Raw genomic sequence first — 18,634 nt, 5'->3', positions numbered from 1 at the left:
CTCAAATAAATAAATAAAAAAAAAATATTAAAAAAAAAAAAGATAGCCTTCTCTACTGAATATAATTGAAACTTGAGCGATTCATCAGTCAATTCAATCCTGCAGTGTTTCAGAAATGTTGTATTGAGCGTCAGATTCCATTTTACCATAGATGTAGGAAAATGCTAGTTAAGAGATTGCATGTTGACATTTTTCCAGATAAAATGGATTTTTATTAGAAGTATGCTTCTGAAATCACTTTTTAAAAAGTCACTCAAAGCATCATTTGATGTGTAAATCTATCACGATGTTCTCATTCCTTATACAACTTCCATGATTGTTCCATCAAATGGAATCATTAAGGACCTTGGATCAATTATATCCCACACTGGTAGAGTCCAGTGCTGGGGGAGTTGAACAGCCTACTCAACATGCTAAGACTCTCCAAGTTAATCACACTGTATACACTGTCATCAGTCCACATTTCGTCCTTGCTCCTGGTGACACACTGAAGATTTCCTCGAGAACTCCTCAAAGTGGATGTGATTCTGTGGCTATGTTTAAGAGAAATAACTCTTCCACCGATTATGCTCATTAGAATGCCATATCCAGTATCATTTCTTTTTTACAGTCTTTGAACTTGGGTCCAGGAATCCTGGTTTCTGGTCCCTACTCTACCACTAGTTAGCATTTGGCTTGGGGCAAACCTTTTAACCTTGCAAAAAAGCTTCCATATCTGCATCTCTAAAATGGAAGTAGTAATTCCTGCTCTACCAGCCTCAGATTATTGTAAGGATCATTCGAGATAACACATGAGAATGTGTTTCGAAAATGTAAGTTTCATAGAGATCAAGGCATATTTACCTTTAAGGTTATATATAAAATATGCACTACCTATTTGTTGTTGTTGTTGTTGTTCTTGCTGCTGCTGCTGCTGATAAGTTGTAATACGCTCTGTTTCTTTTCTTGGTAGATCTAGACCAGCAGTATTCAGAAAGTCAGCTTTCTGGGAACCCACCATCATTGTACTATAGATATGCAAGAGAGATTTCCTATTTGATAATTTGCCAGACAAAACAGCTGTTACTATTTTATCAGTCTCTGAAAGCCAATGGCTTCAGAATAATAATAATCATAATCGCTATCAATGTTCACTTTGTTCTAAGCCACTGTCTTTTTTTTAATCCTCCCAATTACCTTACAAAGTAATATTATCTCTATTTAACATGTGAAGAAACAAGTTCAAAGAGCTATTTCATCTTGAACATCTCAAAGCTAGGAAGTAGAAGAGAAACAATTCAAACAAGGTTTTGTGGGGTTTGGGCTTTTTTTCTTTTTTTTTTTTTTTTTTTTTTTTTTTTTTAACTCCAAAGCCTATGCTTCTCCCTCATCCTCCCCCAGTATCCATCACTTCTTGTTGACTACCTGAGCCCATTACTTAATTTTCAGAAATTTTATTCACAATTCCAGCAAATATCTGAAAACAAACCGATCATTTTCAGCATCATTTAGTAATTAAGAGTGTATTGTGGAGGGGTGCCTGGCTGGCTCAGCCGGGAGAGTGTGCAACTCTTGATCTTGGAGTCAGGAGTTCGAGCCCCACATTGGGTATAGAGATTACAAAAAAAGTAAACAAACTTAAAAAAAAAAAGTGTGTATTGTGGAGCCAGACTAGGCAACCTAGGTTCAGCATTTTGTATCTTAGATTCCCTGTGTCTCAGTTTGTCAGCCATTGGGTAAGAGTAATAATAGCACTACTCTTGTAATTGTTATGAGGATTAAAATAGAGTTAATATGAGGAATAAATGAGTTAATGTGAGTTAATATAATATATAAATTAGAACATAGTAAATACGTACTAAATGTTAAATAAAACTTAATGCATGTGTAATCTAGCTTCTCACAAAATGTGCTGAGCCAATTTTGTTTTTTTTTCTTTTTATAAAATGGATATATTAGAACAGTCATTGATTATTGATCAGCTAGCATTTGATCTAGAAAAGGCAGTTTGATCAACAGTACCTTATCCATTTGCTCTTAACCCTCTAATGTAAATTAGGCCTGATGCTTGAAAGCCATCATGGATTCATCAATTCTATCATTTGTTTATGGTTACTTTAGTAAAATGATGATGATGATGATGATAGGACACAAAATATTGAAGTGTTAATTTTGTGTGGCTAGTGGTTATCAAAGATGAATTGCAATTAACTTTCAATACAAAGAGCTTTTCTTTTAACTAGCCTTTGTTGGTATGTTTTTCCCCTACAGAAACCAGTGAAGGTGTATCCTTGCAACTGGGGAACACAAAAGATTTTATTATTTCATTTGACCTCAAGTTCTTGACAAATGGAAGTGTGTCCGTGGTTCTAGAGACCACAGAAAAAAATCAGCTCTTCACTGTACATTATGTCTCAAATACGCAACTAATTGCTTTTAAAGAAAGAGACATATACTATGGCATTGGGCCTAGAACTTCATGGAGCACGGTTACAAGGGACCTGGTCACTGACCTCAGGAAAGGAGTGGGTCTTTCCAACACAAAAGCTGTCAAGCCAACCAAAATCATGCCCAAAAAGGTGGTTAGGTTGATTGCAAGAGGGAAAGGATTCCTCGACAACATTACCATCTCCACCACAGCCCATATGGCCGCGTTCTTCGCTGCCAGTGATTGGCTGGTAAGAAACCAGGATGAGAAAGGTGGCTGGCCAATTATGGTGACCCGTAAGTTAGGAGAGGGCTTCAGGTCTCTAGAGCCAGGGTGGTACTCTGCCATGGCCCAAGGGCAAGCCATTTCTACATTGGTCAGGGCCTATCTGTTGACAAAAGACCATTTATTCCTCAGTTCAGCTTTAAGGGCAACAGCCCCTTACAAGTTTCTGTCAGAGCAGCATGGAGTTAAGGCTGTGTTTATGAATAAACATGACTGGTATGAAGAATATCCAACCACACCTAGCTCTTTCGTTTTAAATGGCTTTATGTATTCTTTAATTGGGCTGTATGACTTAAAAGAAACTGCAGGGGAAAAACTTGGGAAAGAAGCAAGGTCCTTGTACGAGCGAGGCATGGAATCTCTTAAAGCCATGCTCCCCTTGTATGACACTGGCTCAGGGACCATCTATGACCTCCGCCACTTCATGCTTGGCATTGCCCCCAACCTGGCCCGCTGGGACTACCACACCACCCACATCAATCAGCTGCAGCTACTCAGCACCATCGATGAGTCCCCAATCTTCAAAGAATTTGTCAAGAGGTGGAAAAGCTACCTTAAAGGCAGCAGGGCAAAGCACAACTAGAGCTCAGAACCAAAATCATCTTTCAGCCTCTGCCGTACACAAAAACCATGGGCTCTATCTCAGCAGAGCTTAGGCACATTTTAAAAGGTGGTATACTAGGTTTTTGTGGATTACATCGAAGTGATAAACCGGTCTTCTGAGATAATTGCATTCTATGGGTTGGGTGTTTTGAAACATAGGTGGCACTTGGAGCAGAAAAGTGTTTAGTCGATGGCTGAACAGAGATAGTTTAACTTTGCCTTGCTTATTACATAACGTCTACAGTTCCACAGACAGTCCAGTCCCTCTGGGTCTGGGGAAGACACTGGTAAGTAGCTGTTACTGGCCAACTGTCCGGCACTTACCTGAAAACTTAGTATGGGTCTCTTTTAAAATGTGATGATTTATGTTTATGTTGGAAACAAACTTTAAAAAAATAATGTGCTGTAATACAGTAAATGTGTACTCACAGCCTGAATAGTGGACTGTGTGCAACTTTTTAAAATGATGTTTCTTTTCTACAGATTAATTTCTTGGCGAATTTCGTGTTGCGTTTCTTGAATTTGTTATATATGGAGAATATTTTGAATGTACGGTTTTCTTGAAATGTGTAAATTAAAAACACAACCAGTGTTCAGGCTTCACAGTTATATAACGTAAGCACAACTAAAACAAAACTTGTTGACTGCACAAGAAATCACAAAAACGTTATGTTTTATGAAACTTGATCTACAATCAGTAAAGATTTGATAATCAGCCGATCCCTCCCCACCCCCGCTGTGATGGTTTCTTTTTGTCACTGTCTAGAATTCTGTATTTCATTTCAGACTATACTTGAGAGTTTTGTCTATTTTGGGGGACATTTTTGGGACATTGTGGAAATTTTATTGGAGGAAGGGGCTAATCCATTCCCACTACCATTTCAGGATTTTTTCCCCCCCTCTTTAAAGAAAAATACTGTGTCAGATATTACATACAAGAATCATGGCAGGTTTTTTCCCTACTTTTGGATCATTCTTGGTCATCAACTTTCCAGACCATTGACTCTGCACACGAGTGCTTTCCTTTGCAATTTTAATTTTAAATTATTTCAGCTCTTGGATAGAAGTGACTGATGCTACCACGTTTGCTGTACATGCGTAACCAGACCTTTATTTGGGTTTTCTATCCCACTCTACCTTACCTCACATAAATAGGTTTCGCAGCCCTTGTACCCTGGGCAGTGTCTCTGTAGGGCTTCAGGCATCATCAGAATCAAGCGAGGTTGATTTTGTTGTTTTTGTTGAATGTATGACAGTACACTAAATGAATGCTGTAACTTATACAGATTGAAGTATGAGACCCCACACTTTCAGGAGACTGAGTCTGACAAACACATCGCAGTTTGTCTGTGACCTGTATTAAATGCACATCAAGAGCCACGTGGGCACTTGCCTACATACTGCATCTTAAATCGAACTCAGCCTACCGACACTACTTAGAAACCAGAAGCTATATACACATCTGTGAATAGAATAAACATGCAAAATATATATATTAGTGGCAAAGGGAGCAGGAGCAGATAAGACAATATAGATGTACACTGAAGACAGTAGTAAACCGGCCACAGAGAAGGAAGCTTAAACTCCCAAGTTACGTGACCACAACTCTCTTCCTCCCACAACACGACAGTTGTGGGTTATTAAGCTTCCCCCTGGCTTTTGACCTTTATCGTTCTTAGACATGATTAGATGTCTCCACAAGAATATCTGGACTCCTTTTTTTATTTCAGTGCCCCAACATAAACTTTCTCCAATCGGGAAGCCCTTTGCCCTTCATCTCACTTGTTATTACTGAGAGCAGTCCAGACTTCTGCCTTGTGTTTGCATACTGACTAAGGGAATCCATGAAAACAGCACGGTACTGCTTCCGAGACAAATATCAGTGCCTTAACAATGTGGCTGTCCTTTTCCACTGAAAAAGGAAAGACATTTTGATCTAGAAATGACATTGCTGTTTCACTGCTGTTGGTTTCACACTGCCTTCCACGTTGCAACAGCAACTTGATTTTTCTTGTGATCCCAGATTTTTCTAAGAGGATGAGTTGAACCTGTTGCAGCTCCGCCAGCGTACACCAGTGGTTCTCCAGCTTTCGGGTGCCTCCGAATCACCTGGGAGCTTCCTGAGCTACAGATGCCGACAGTCACTAAGTCTGCCTGGGAAGCAGGATAGTCTGCATTTTTAACAAGCATTCAGATCTTTCTGGTGCAGGTGATCTGCGGGGCAGACGTGGAGGAACACTGCCCAAGACCATCAATTGCATTTTTGTTCCGAAACACCTACAGCGTTCTTTATAGGTTTTTAAATCATGTAAAATGTTTACTTATTCTGAGCTTAGAGAGAATGGGGAAGGTATTTTAAAGTTTTATTTTGTTTTGTTTCTTTAAATTTTTCTTTGTTTCCAGATAATGGGTATTCGTTTTTTACACTTGAGTTAGCTTTGATGTTAAATTAAATCTGTTGCCACTTCAGTTGTAAAACCAGCCAAAAGTTTCCAGATAAAGGTCAAGTTTGACCCTTTGGGATTGTTGTACATAAAGGCTTCATCCAAAAACCATCCAGTGTACGTGAGCAGATACAGAAATGGCACAAGCACAGCTCTCCAGACGTGGCAGTCCTTTCCTTCGCCAGGTGCGGACTCTCGCTGAAAGCTGCTGTTTTCTTCCTTGTTGCAATTGTTGTTCTTGTTTCTCCTCCATTGTACATGTGGGTTAGAGACCATGTGTCAAATATGCAATAAAGTGTTTACTGGATGCCCTTCTGAAGGGTGGTCCTTTGTAAAGCTGTACAGACTTTGCGGTTTAAGCACAATGTGCACATGTTAGTTTTCTATACAGCAAAACTTGATTTTTTGCAGATGGAAAGGTATTTTGTTTCTATACAAAGTAAATGGATTGTTTGTGCTTCATGTAAAGCTGCTTTATAAAATTGTAAAATAAAGTTTTTATCTTAAAAGGAATATACCTGGATATTTGTTCCTTCTCTAATCTGTTTTTTTGTGTGTGTGTGTGCCCAGCAAGTGGATTTCTGACCGTTTTCTGTTCAACCGGTGACAACTAGTCAGGCAACAGATGTTCATGAGAGGTGTATGAGGCCCTGTAAGACAAAGTGGGGAAGAGCCTGTCACGTGGGCCTCACCCCTAGGAGGTGTAAGGTACATGGGGACACAATGTCCACAGAACAGTTTCAGAAAGATAAAATGCCAAATCGTGTGGTTGTCAGGGAATGTATTGTGGAGGAGACAGAGCCTAAGTGGGGCCTTCAGGCCTGGGGACCAGGTAGAAGAAGAGGAGGGGGTAACAGGAGCAAAACCAGGGTGCATGGCAGCTGTGAGGGTGCCCTTTCCCAGGCTCATTCAGACTGGTCACCATTTTTGTCTGATTTTGATTTATTTGCAAGTTTGTCCTTCCTGTATTTTCTATACTTGTGTCTTCTCCAGATCAATAAGCATTGTTTAATCCTTTTCCCCCTCTTCTTCTCCGAGAGTAATGATATAGGCTCCCCAAATGCATATAAAACCAGGGACCAGTCTGGGTTTATGTTGTGTTTCCTTGCACATTATTTTTGGGGTTATAAGCATTCTGCACCATTTGTATAATGGAATTTCAATGGGTCACCAACTTCTTCTAGCTGATGGGTGCACATATTTTGTCAACATCCTTGGTGTCTCTTTTTTGTCTCTCCTCAGTTGGGAGACAGCCATAGGTTGCAAGCAGTTCTGGGTCTGGATGAGGTCTCAGTCTGCTCTTGCTTTGATTTTGCTATTGATAACCAAACTGTTAACACACTGGCCATTCTGCTGTAGCACACGAAACCTCAGATATTTGCATTGCCCTTGAGAGGGGACAGACCCTCCCTGGCATGGAGGACTTATTCCACAGTCTGATGAGCTCTTCTTTCCTGAGAATGCCCCCTCCCCGCAGGGCCCTGACAGCTGATGTGTGTCCTGTGACCCTGCCGCCTCTTAGCAGGACCACGGGGCGAGGGGTGAGTCCCTCACTCAAGCTGGGCCAGTGAGTCTCTTCCCCAGGAATCCGAAATTGGGATAGATTAGAAAACTGAAGCAGATACACCGTGAAAAGCAGAGATGAAAACAGAATCTTGACAGCGCTCCAGGCCCTGGATCCAGTGCATTTCTGAGGCCAGCTGCGTCCTTCCAGTGTCGCGAGCTACCACTGTATCCTTAGGATGCATTCCTTATGTGTGCTTAAGTTGGCTGGATTTGATTTCCGTTACTTAGAATAACAAGCCCTGATTAATAACACAGTGTCTGTGTTACAGAGAAATGTATAATGTAAATTCTACATTACATACATTTTCCTCCAGTCTGGACCACCGTATTTCCTAGGGCTGCCATAACAAAATACCACAGACTAAGGGGCTTAAGCAAGGGAAATTTATTTTCTAACATCTTTGGAGCCTAAATCCAAAATCAAGGTGTCAACAGGTTTGGTTTCTTCTGAAGCCTCTTGGCTTGTAGACGGCTGCCTTGCTGTGTCCTTACATGGTCGCCCCCTGTGTGTTGTCTGTGTCCTAGTCTCCTCTTCACGGACACCAGTCATATTGAATTCAGGCCCATTCATATGACCTCATTTTACCTTAATTACCTTCTCAAAGGTCCTATCTCCAAACACAGTCACAACCTGAGGTCCTAGAGGTTAGGACTTCAACATGGATTTTGGGGGAAGTACACAATCAGCTCATAACAACCACTCTTCACTCTTAAGTGCAGAGAAACGGAATGAGCCAGGGATGCCATTTAATTAGTTGATAACCAGCCAAGGCCAAAACTCTGAGAACTTTAGGGAACATTAGATGGGCAGAAATTTATACTTGAGACTCAGGAGACAGGGCTCCCTGGCTCTCAACTCCTGTCTCGTAATACAGTCCAATAAGAGAGACTAATCGATCTTCAAGTTTTTTATAAACTAATAAAAGGTAACCACTAAACTTAAGCAGTGGTGTTAAAAAAAATACACAGACCCCAACATCAGCTGCTAGATTCTTACTCTTCCTACCCTGTGCCCTTCCCATTAGCCCATTCTAAATACAGAACTCTGAGGTATTAAAAACAGATAGGTACAGCGTCTATCAAAATTGCAAGTTGTAGTGAGATTTGTTTAATGACAACTTTTAAAAAATCTCAAGTCTGCATTATTGTAACTGTTACAAATAGTTAACAATATAGGGATAAAATACTGCTTTTGGTTATACCAACCCATCAAAGATATCAAATTGAAAATGGATGTGCATTTAAATGTTGTATTGGTGATGAATTTGAATGTTCGCTGCTCACTTTCTGGTGAAAAGAGCTACATTTGCCATCTGGTGAGCATGATTGGTAACTTGTGTGTGTGTGCTGCATTTCCTGAATGTTAAATAGCAGCAACACTGTGTAATTTTGCTAATCCTTTTCCAGGAGTAGGATTTTGGGAAATGACAGGGCTGCAAAGCACACCAAGGAGGAGCGTGTGAAGGCTCAGAAATCGAGCAGCCCAGGAACTGATGGCAGACACACAGTTGAGGTAGGATATTATGGGGCAACCCCACGCTTGTGGCAACTGAGCTCACCGCCCCCCCCGCCCCCCGCCGCCCAGCAGAGCTGGTATTTTCTTGGGGTTCTGCTCTGTTCTCATCTGCACCTCGTGGAAGCACTGAGATAAGAAGGGCTGCTCCGTTTCAGTTTAGAAAATCTAGTAAAGAGCGTTAATCTCTTTGGGGACTAGAGGAAGGAAGGAAGTCCCCGGGGCCAGGTGGGGGTAGGGATGTCTTGGCAAAAGTGCATGGTTTTAATTTAATGCCTGTTAACTTTGTCTTTCCTCTTTAACACCACTGAAATTAAATCTCTGTAATTCAATTGGAGTGGAAGGCCCCAAAGTAATTCTCAAATCCCATCAATGGTGTGACAAGGTAATCAGGAGGAGAGTGTATCTTCTCAACTCCTGCAGGCAGCAAGAGGCACCATCTCCATCTGGAAGTACCCAACAGAAGATATTAACCCGGCAACTGCCTGTGCCCTTGAATGAATATTCTGAGTTCTTAGTGTCTGGGTACAGCAAACTACGGTTTTGATTGGTCTTTCTTGATGCTCTTTGCTTAGGGATAAGGATAGGGAACAAGCACCATTGTAGGCGCTCCCCAGACTCTCACAGCTTCCCATGAGTGAAAGCTTTCTCTGGCGGGGGTGGGGGGTGGTGAGAAAACAGGATGCTCTTTGAGTAACTTGCTCAAGGTCATGCAGTTCTTTTCACTAAACACTTCCCGAACACCTTCCTGCCAATCATGTGCTACCTGCCAACAAGAAACGTTGAGAAGATCCTACTCCTGCCTTGAATTGCAGCCTGGAATGCTCTTCCTCTGGTAGGCTTGGGGTAACCTTCCCTTTCCAAAATCAAAGACCAAGCAATAATGACAATACTATCAGCTAAAGTGGCCAAGTGCCCACAGGCTTTTGCAAAAGGACTCTGCATGCCTTCTTTCTAATTCCTTTGACAATCTTGGGAAGAGGTATTAAGTGAACCGTAGAGCTGACGAAACAAACTTGAAGAAGTTAAGCAACTTGCTAGAGGTTCTTCAGTTATTTCACAAACCAAGGTCTAGAAGCCAGGTTCGGTGTTCTGAACCACCGTCCTGAGGCCATGACCATCTCCGCTGGCTCTTGGCTCCACCCCAGCGGCCCTGCAGTGTGCTCATCCAGGGCTGCAGCTCTCCCAGGGATGAGAAAGCCCCAGCAGAGGAGCAAATTGGCCCGTTTCATCGCGGACTCTATCAGGTCTGCTGAAATTGGTACTTGTTCCATTAAATGATTAGAAGAGTCCAGAAACAGGAGGTTATTTCTCGATCAAGTCTCCTTGGTATGTGCCCCATTTCTTCAGCATCCCTGGACTGTCCGTTTACATTAGATTGTGAATGACCTGGCATTACAGCCCCTCTGTAGCCTCTCTACCACACCCTCCTGTGTTTACTGTCTTCCCTAATGGACTTGCAAAAGCTGTATCTATCACAGAGTAAGATGTAGTAGAGTGTGTGTGCACGTGCGCATGCACACAGATGCACGGAGGACACCTGGAAGGAGTCGCAGTGAAGTTTCCAGTCACTGCTGGCTGCTGGAGATGCAATGATGAGTAAGAATAAGTCCCTTCCCCCTACAAGTCTGCGAGTAACAGATTCAGGAGGTACACATTTTTTATTTGCTATGAAAACAAAACGAAACAGGTTTATGACAAATTCCAAATCAGAGTTTGAATTAATGAGATTCTAAAGAACTTTCCTACATTCAACTTTTTAGAGTCCTTTCCTTATTTTAGTTTATCCTCAGAGTGGTCCTAAGGGGCCAACCGAGTGGGCATCTCCTTTTAACGCGGGAGCGGGGGCTCGGGGTGTGCTGGTGTTCCGGGGTCCATGGTCTGTGGCGGAGCTGGACTGAAGCCAGTCTCTTCTGTCTCTTCGTCATATGCTGTCGCCACAGCCTGTCAGGGAGTTTAGAAGGGGGCCCCCAGCGTCTGTGCTGCCTGGAGTGGCCCCAGGCAGGGCCTTGCCTTGTCTCCTTTGGCCCCGGGCTTGGCAGGAAGGGGGGCACTTCTCTCTCGGTTTCTGTTTCTCTTTGGTCATCAGTCATCTATCTCCTCACATGTAAGCTCTTACATTACAGAAGAAGTGACCCAGAAAACCACCCAAAGGTCTGCCTGTCTGTTGCCTGGCTGCCTTGTTTAAAGCTGGGTTTTTATTTAAAGAAGATTAAATTTTAAAGGGGAAAAAATATTCTATCTTAAGGTGCTGAGGTGGCGTGGTGAGATGTGGTTGGATAGAGGATAGCTGTGCAGCCGACTGGCTGGGCAGGGGGAGGGGCGGGGAGGGAGCAGGACAGCTCTGAGGTGGGCTCAGATGGGAGGTCTAAATGTGCTCACAGGGGTCTCCTGAAGACCAGGTTCCCACCTGGGCCTAAGAGCAGTGCCTTTCCCAGGCTGTGCTCCACCTGAGGTCTTCCTGGACACCAAGCTCCAGTCTCAGGGCATTTGCACAGCCATTCTTCCTGCCTGGAACTGTTTCCCGGGTTTTCAGGGGCTGGCTGCTTCTCCTCATTCAGACGTCAGCTCCAGTCTCATGTCCTTGGTGAGGGCTTCTCTGAGCACCCAGCTAAGGCAGCCTCCCAAACACCCCTGCCACAGTACCCCACTTTATATGTGTGCGTAGCCTTTCTCACCAGCAGAAATGGGCTTGTTCACGTGTTGGTTCACCTGTGCACTGCCCCCCCCCCGCCCCCACTGGCGTGCAGCCTCCTTGATAGGAGGAGCCTGACTCTTTTTGGTCTCTACCTTATTCCTAGCACCTAACACAAAGCCTGGCCCATAGAATGAACTCCATGAATGGTGCATGGGTGGTTGAACGAATGAATGAATGAAGCTTCAAAGAATTGAGGGGGCTTGGGAACTAGTTTTCTCCTTATAACATTCTGACAGAGTTTCTTACACCCTCCAGCGTTAGCATAGTGTCACCCAGGAGCTTGCTGGAAATGAAGAATCTTAGCTCCACCCAAACCTACTGAATCAGAGTCAGCATTTTACCAACATCCCCAGGCAATTGGTGTGCATATTAAAGTGTAAGAAGTACTGCCTAGTGCACTGAGGCTCAGAGTTGCCTGCACATTGGAATCTCCTGGGCAGTCCTACAAAACACTGGTGTCTGCCCCCCCAACCCCCCCGGGGATTCCGAGCTGATCTGTTCTTGGTGTAGCCTAGTGCCCAGCCAATTTATAATGTGCAGCCAAGATGGAGAACTAGTTGGTATCTAGTGATCTTTCCTGTTGGCAAGTAAAAAGCAAGGCTGAAGGAATGGTAAGGCTTGATGAGGGTGGGAAGGAGGAGGGGAAATGGGATTGCCTCCCATCTTGGGTTCAGCTATCAGCAGGGTGCTTGTTTGCCCTTACTGGTTATATTTGAGCACCCTTCTCTGGGTTCCTAAGGTGCTCTGGGCCCTGTTTTCCTCCGCTTCATGTTGCTCTCTGACGGGAGGGCTCTGTCTCCCCCATCAGACTAGGGTATGACCCAGGATAGGGACTAAACTCTCGCCAGACAAGGACCTCCGTAAGCCTTCTCACTTTCTCCATCCCCTAAAACAAACCAGTTCTCCAGAGCACTCTGCACGAAGTTCCCTGGCAGGTGCTCAGCAGGGAAGGTGGGTCAGGGTCAGGGTGAGCCCCAGCCCTATGCATGTGAGCATGCCTGTGCGTGCAGGTGCGCACTCCTGCCGGCCTGCCCACCCCCTTGGGAAATCCAAAGCTCCTCTCAGGCCTGATGGGCGCAACAGATCCTCTGGACAAAAGCTAGAGGGAGGTAGGGTGGGCAGAAAACTGAGAGAAATTAGGAAAATCACACTCAGCTGCTGTGTTTTCAATGGAAATGAGTCTTTGCCCATGCTGGAACCACCCAGAATGAATCTGAGGACAGGACTCCTCCCCCTTCCCCCAATGATGCTTCCAGTTAAAATGGAGACTAAGTAGCAAGCTGTTCTCACGTCTGCTCCTTGGTGTAAATGGCTGACCAGATCCTTTGCCGGGAGTGGCTCACTGGGAGGTAGTGAAGCCAGTGGGCCCTGGGGCCAGGGGTGGAGGTGGATGGGAGAGACCTGCATGTGGGCCACACCCCCCTCCCCCAGTGTCCTCCTGGCAGACTGCCACCTGCCACAGTTCTTGTCTCCTGCTCTGGCTCTGTGTCCTCCAAAGCAGCCTCTTAATGAGCGGACGAAATCACTAATTCGAGGCTTTCTCTCTGGCTCGCAAAGTCGCTCACTTTGCACCACCACCTCAGATCAATGCGCCCAGCCCTCCGGTACCTGCCCGAGCATCTGCCTGAGCTATAGCACATCCCACAGGGCTTTGTTTGTTTTCATTACTCACTACATTAAACTGGACCGACAGGAAAAGGTGAGTGGAGTTTAGCCCTGCGTCTCTCCTTTGCCAATGGCACAATATTTCTCCAGGGACTGGCAGAGACTCCTGCCCCACTTTGTTGAGCTTCTTGGTGGAGAGAGGGGGGAGAACCTTCAGAGAATTCTATAAAAGCCAGGCACTCTTTCATCAGAAAAATGAGCAGAGAATTTTAGATGCATTGCAGGGTCTTATTATCCCTCTGCCCACAATTGTTGAGCCTCCAGATGCCCTGAATTTCACCCAAAGATCTGGAGAGTGTCCATGAACCCCAAGTGAAAAATCACTTTATATTTAAAAATATAAATTCACAAGCCTTGAGAAACTTGGCAAGCAAAATAATTATAAATGAAGAATTGGGTCAGTGGGTGATAAGGAATGGTGGGGACTCTGGCTAAAATGAAGCATTTTAAAATCCATTTCAAAAATTAAATTATTACTAGATGAGCCAGACAGGATGCATCTTTAGAATTAACTCATGTGTTACCTATGTATTGTAGGATTTATACCTGACCCCAGCCTCCAATTGGTACTGAGATTTACCTGTTACTCAACCCCAATCATTCCTCCTAGAGCATATGTCAGCTCCCCCTCCCTCTTACTTGATAAGAATTTTCTCTTTTCTCTCCCCTTGTGCTGCTCCCAGTTCTTACAGGGGTCTGCTCGCTCCAAGGCCCAAGTTAAATAGCACCTCAGCCATGAAGCGACCCTGCCAGCCAGACCTACATCCCTCCCCGCCTTTAGTTCCTATGGGTGTTCTGGGGGAGCCCATGATGAGCTACACTGTGCTCCCTGAGCTCTCCGACTCAGTCGTCAATGGTGGGGGGGGGCGGATTTTGGCCCCCTAGGGGGCATCTGGCAATGTCTGGAAACATTGATGGTCATGATTTGGGGATGGGGTACCACTGGCATCTAGTGGGTAGAGGTCAGGGATGTTGCTGAACATCCTACGATGCATAGAACAGCCCTCCCCCCACAAATGAAAATTATCTGGCCCACTTGTTAATAGTGCCAAGGTTGGGAAACCGTGTCCTGAGCTGGCCCTGAATGAGCTCCTGGAGGGCAGGGCTGTGTCTTGGTTAATGCTTTGCTCTCAGGGCCTATGACACAGGGTCTGGCAGGCAGGAGGTCCTCAGTGCATGTGCGTTGATGAGGTGCATGGCTGGAGGATGGGCATAAGAGAAAGAGCTGGGGCGCCTGGGTGGCTCAGTTGGTTAAGCGTCTGCCTTCAGCTCAGGTCATGATCCCAGGATCCTGGGATTGAGCCCTGAGTAGGGCTTCCTGCTCAGTGGGGAGCCTGCTTCTCCCTCTCCCTCTATCCCTCCCCTAACCCTAACGCCAAACCCCCTTGTACTCTCTCAAATAAATAAATAAAATCTTAAAAAAAAAAAAAAAAAGAGCCAATCTTGGCCCCAGTAGTGCACAGCTGAGTCTGGGAGGCAATCTCGCGCCGGCTGGCCCGCCTCCACGCAGACCACTCCACTAAAGCCTGGGGAGGGGGCATTAGAATTGCTTATGTAGTTGGGCTCTTTAGGTTGCAAGAACAGAAATGCACCCAGGGCTCCGGAGGAGGTGGACCATTCATTCACTGTGAGGAGACGTGAGTGGAAACCCGGGCCTTGGCAACAGTGGGGCGCCGGGAAGGGCTAGGTTGGGATCCCACACTCTGGCACTGTCCTTTCAGAAGACACAGAGAAGGCCCTGTCACTTCTCCCCTTCCCGCCCCACCCCTGACCCAGGTTCATCCAGACTCTTCTGCTTACCCTTGACCGGGGACCCTCCCAGGCCAACTTCTCCATTAGCCACAGTGCCTAGGGCACTTTTTAGTGAAAATATTTTAATTTCTTTTAAAATCAGAAGAAAAAAAGAATATAATAATATATAATAAAAGAATATAAAATAATGAATGTAGCCTAGATGATGTCCCTCCCTATGCCAACAGTCATATAATTTTATTTTATTTATTTTTTATTTTTTTATTTTTTTATTTTTTAAAGATTTTATTTATTTGACAGAGACAGAGATAGCGAGAGCAGGAACACAAGCAGCGGGAGAGGGAGAGGGAGAAGCAGGCTTCCCCTCGAGGAGGGAGCCCGATGTGGGACTCGATCCCAGGACCCTGGGATCATGACCTGAGCCGAAGGCAGACGCTTAACGACTGAGCCACCCAGGCACCCACAGTCATATAATTTTTAATATATTTTTATGCAGAGAGGGGCCTGCCACTGAGGCACTGCCCATCACACTTCCCGGTCCCTCTACACCGGGACCTGGCAGCCGCCACTCCCGAGTGGGCCAGCTCCTTGCTTCTTAACAAAAATTCCAGAGAATGCACTAGACACATTCTGAATACAAACATGTATCGAGCAAGTCCGCTGACTTTGATGAATTTTCCTTGGGAAAGGGTTTTCCGGAATGGACTCCATTAGGTCAGTTTAATTCCTTGATCAATTTTCTATACAGCTCCGTTAAACTATTTCCAATGTTTTCACTTCTTCATTTTGAGTTGATTGAAACTATTTTCACTGGGACCAATTCCTTTTCACTTAAATTTTATAGCAGAAATTTGGTCCAGATCCATAGATCAAATTTTTGTCAATATCAGAGTTCACCGATGAGAGCATCTGTCGTGGCAAATTCCCTCCTGTGACCTTTATTTCTACCAAGTCCATTTTCAGGGTCCAGTTTTGCTCTGAGTTTTGTTAAGAACATTGGATTCTTTCCTGAGTTCTAGTAGATTACAAATGATCGAATGTAGCTATCTCAGTTTTTTCTATGCATTGGATAAAATCTTTAGAACTTGTAACTACCTCTAAGCTTAAATCACAAGAAAATTGTGACAACTTTTGGGAGCCGGAGAGGCAGGGTGATGAAGGAGGGGAGACAGAGTGGAGAAGAGAGAAGTTTAGCAGCAATCCTAAGGATGTCCTGGGGAGAGAGGGGGAATCAATGGGAGGTTCAAAATGTTCCTCCCTGTTCCAGCTCATCTTTGTCTACTCTTGTCTTATGTCGTAGGTTGACTACCTTTGGGTCAACTATGGGTAAGAGGAAGCCTGTGGTATGAAATAAAACGGCCTGGAGCTGCCACTGAGTCCCTGGCTGGGGCAAGCCAGTGTTCCTTAGGAAGGAGGTAAGGTATGACACCAGGGGTCCTGGGACTGGGCAAGAATAGTTTCTGTCTGGACCGTCCCGTCTGTGTCGTGAAGCCCTCCCTCCCACCTGTACTACTTCACATGATTTCTAAGTAGTGCTGGGAGGAGGCAGGCGGTATCCCCTATGCTTTATGGATGGCAAAGGAAATAAAGCAAGTAAGGTGCGTCCTCTTGTTTTATACTCTGTGATTTCCCCATCATACCTCAGAGCTGCTCAGAAGAGGGGGAGTGAGGCGTTTGCAGTACACTTTACAGTTGGCGAAGGTTCCTGACACTTCTGGGGCCTGAAAGAGCACGAAGCGAGGCCCGCCTGCGGTATGTCTAAATATTTAAGTTACTAATCAGGCTCGCAGTCCTTAAAAGGAAAATGTTTTTCTCCTCCTACCTTAACAAATATACCTTAATAATGATGAAATTGAAAAAGAGTGTCTTTTGGTCTCTAATCCAAGTTACCACTGGATGCATGAATTTCATCAATGGCGTTACAGACAAGAAGTCAGATATTTGACCCAAAGAAGCAACGTCCACAGAGGGAGTTCAGGATTCATGAGTAGACAGTGGGGAGCGCAGGAGAGAGGACGGTCGCCCCTTTCTGCCCACACTGGCCGGCCAGCCCACCTCTGATTCCCCCCTTCCCCTGGGGCTCCTGTTTAGGTCTCCTTCATGTTAAACAGAAAACAGCACAGAGCCCAGGAGGCGACTGGGGCAGAGTTTCCGTCCCATTACTGTGCCAGAAGGCCCCTCTCAGAGGACCACCAAATGGTCCTCACCGTCACAGAGGGTTGAACTTGCACTAGGGAAGGTGGGGGATAGGAGTGGGCAGAGTCTAAGAGCAGCCCCAAGCCGCCTTCATACTCCTGCTTTACCTTAAAAATGCATATGAAAATCAAAAATTTTTGTGCATCAAAGGGTACTATCAAGAGAGTGAAAAACAGGCGCCTGGGTGGCTCAGTCATTAAGCGTCTGCCTTCGGCTCAGGTCATGATCCCAGGGTCCTGGGATCGAGCCCCGCATCGGGCTCCCTGCTCCGCGGGAAGCCTGCTTCTCCCTCTCCCACTCCCCCTGCTTGTGTTCCCTCTCTCGCTGTGTCTCTCTGTCAAATAAATAAATAAAATTAAAAAAAGAAAAAAAGAGTGTCTTTTCAAATGACTAAAAAATGGCCAAATTTAGTAAAATACCAAAGATGACTGCATTTGATCATTGCTATGGATATCACTGTTCTGTTGAAGGGCTAATGATGTTTGAAAGAACAGTAAACACACGTGTAAGTTATACATTGATTTATTTCATGAAATTTGTCTCCCTTTATTTCAACAAAACTACTAATCATGTAGCAACAATTATAATTAACAACATAATTACATAATTAGTAACAAAATTTTGTCCTATTGGTGGAAATGCCAAATGAGACAATCTTTCTTGAATTCTTAGACAGTTTTCCTTTAAATTCTATATGGAGAAACTTTAATTTTCTGAGACAATAGCAACTGGAATTATCAATATATTCCTTACAGCAGTAGTTAGATCCAGAAGTGAAGTTTTACATACCATGTTCAAATAGTGTAATGAGTTTATATATAATGACATATTATCACAGGAAACATCACATAATGTTCTAGTTTTCCTGTGTAAGTTTCTATCACTTACAGACTCGAACATCTCTTCCAGCTGTATCTAGTCCCTAAAGTGTTTGTTGCTGGTCTGTGATGAGATCGGGGGTTGTAGAAGAATGTGTCCCTCAGCACACTGTTAATTCAGCTAGTAGTTTCTCATAGCATAAAGAATCCATTAGCAATTCTTTCACATTTCTCAACACTGGGATATTATAAAGAAAATCCAAGTACCAGTATTTGGTTCATTTGTTCCAATCTCTTTAATTGAGACTCTGCCTTAATCTAGAGTGGCCTGAACATAGTTGCTATAAACTGGGCTATCAGAATGTGAATCTTCTCCTTTATAGTCATATGAGCATTTTACTTCTGTTTTCTAATTATATTTTACTGGAATATCACATTTATTGCATATTTTCTATGAAGGCTCTTTCTATATATTAAAAAAAATTTTTCTCTAAGCATGTAAAAATATTTTCAGTCCCTTAAAAAAATGACACGGCTAATTTAGCCCTGTTTGTTTTTGAAAATAACCTTTTGCTAACATTGTTAATGGCAAGCAATAGTTCATACCAAGTAATTACGGATAGCACAAATTTAAAGAACATTCCTTCATTTTCTGTCAAAGACTGTGCTTTGTTCTTTATTTGAGGA

At 44.1% G+C, this 18,634-nt stretch overlaps 1 protein-coding gene and 1 long non-coding RNA gene across 3 annotated transcripts in view; one reads left to right on the top strand and one right to left on the bottom strand.

Moving 5' to 3' along the window:
- The window catches only part of GLCE (glucuronic acid epimerase), a 112,102-nt gene extending 105,850 nt beyond the window's left edge, over positions 1-6,252 (top strand). For both annotated transcript variants that reach the window (XM_078079154.1, XM_078079155.1), the window contains one exon: positions 2,251-6,252. In XM_078079154.1, coding sequence (XP_077935280.1) covers positions 2,251-3,275 — 1,025 coding nt within the window. In that variant the 3' untranslated portion in view covers positions 3,276-6,252. The remainder of the gene's footprint in view (positions 1-2,250) is intronic.
- Positions 1,303-18,634, bottom strand: part of LOC144382879 (uncharacterized) — a 1,041,026-nt gene continuing 1,023,694 nt past the window's right edge. The window contains exon 3 of the long non-coding RNA XR_013450422.1: positions 1,303-1,353. This is a non-coding gene — a long non-coding RNA (uncharacterized LOC144382879). The remainder of the gene's footprint in view (positions 1,354-18,634) is intronic.

The sequence above is a fragment of the Halichoerus grypus genome, chromosome 8 (assembly GCF_964656455.1).
Source record: "Halichoerus grypus chromosome 8, mHalGry1.hap1.1, whole genome shotgun sequence".
Taxonomy (NCBI): domain Eukaryota; kingdom Metazoa; phylum Chordata; class Mammalia; order Carnivora; family Phocidae; genus Halichoerus; species Halichoerus grypus.
Note: the sequence above shows the minus strand (reverse complement) of the source record. Positions and strands in the feature narration are given on the sequence as shown.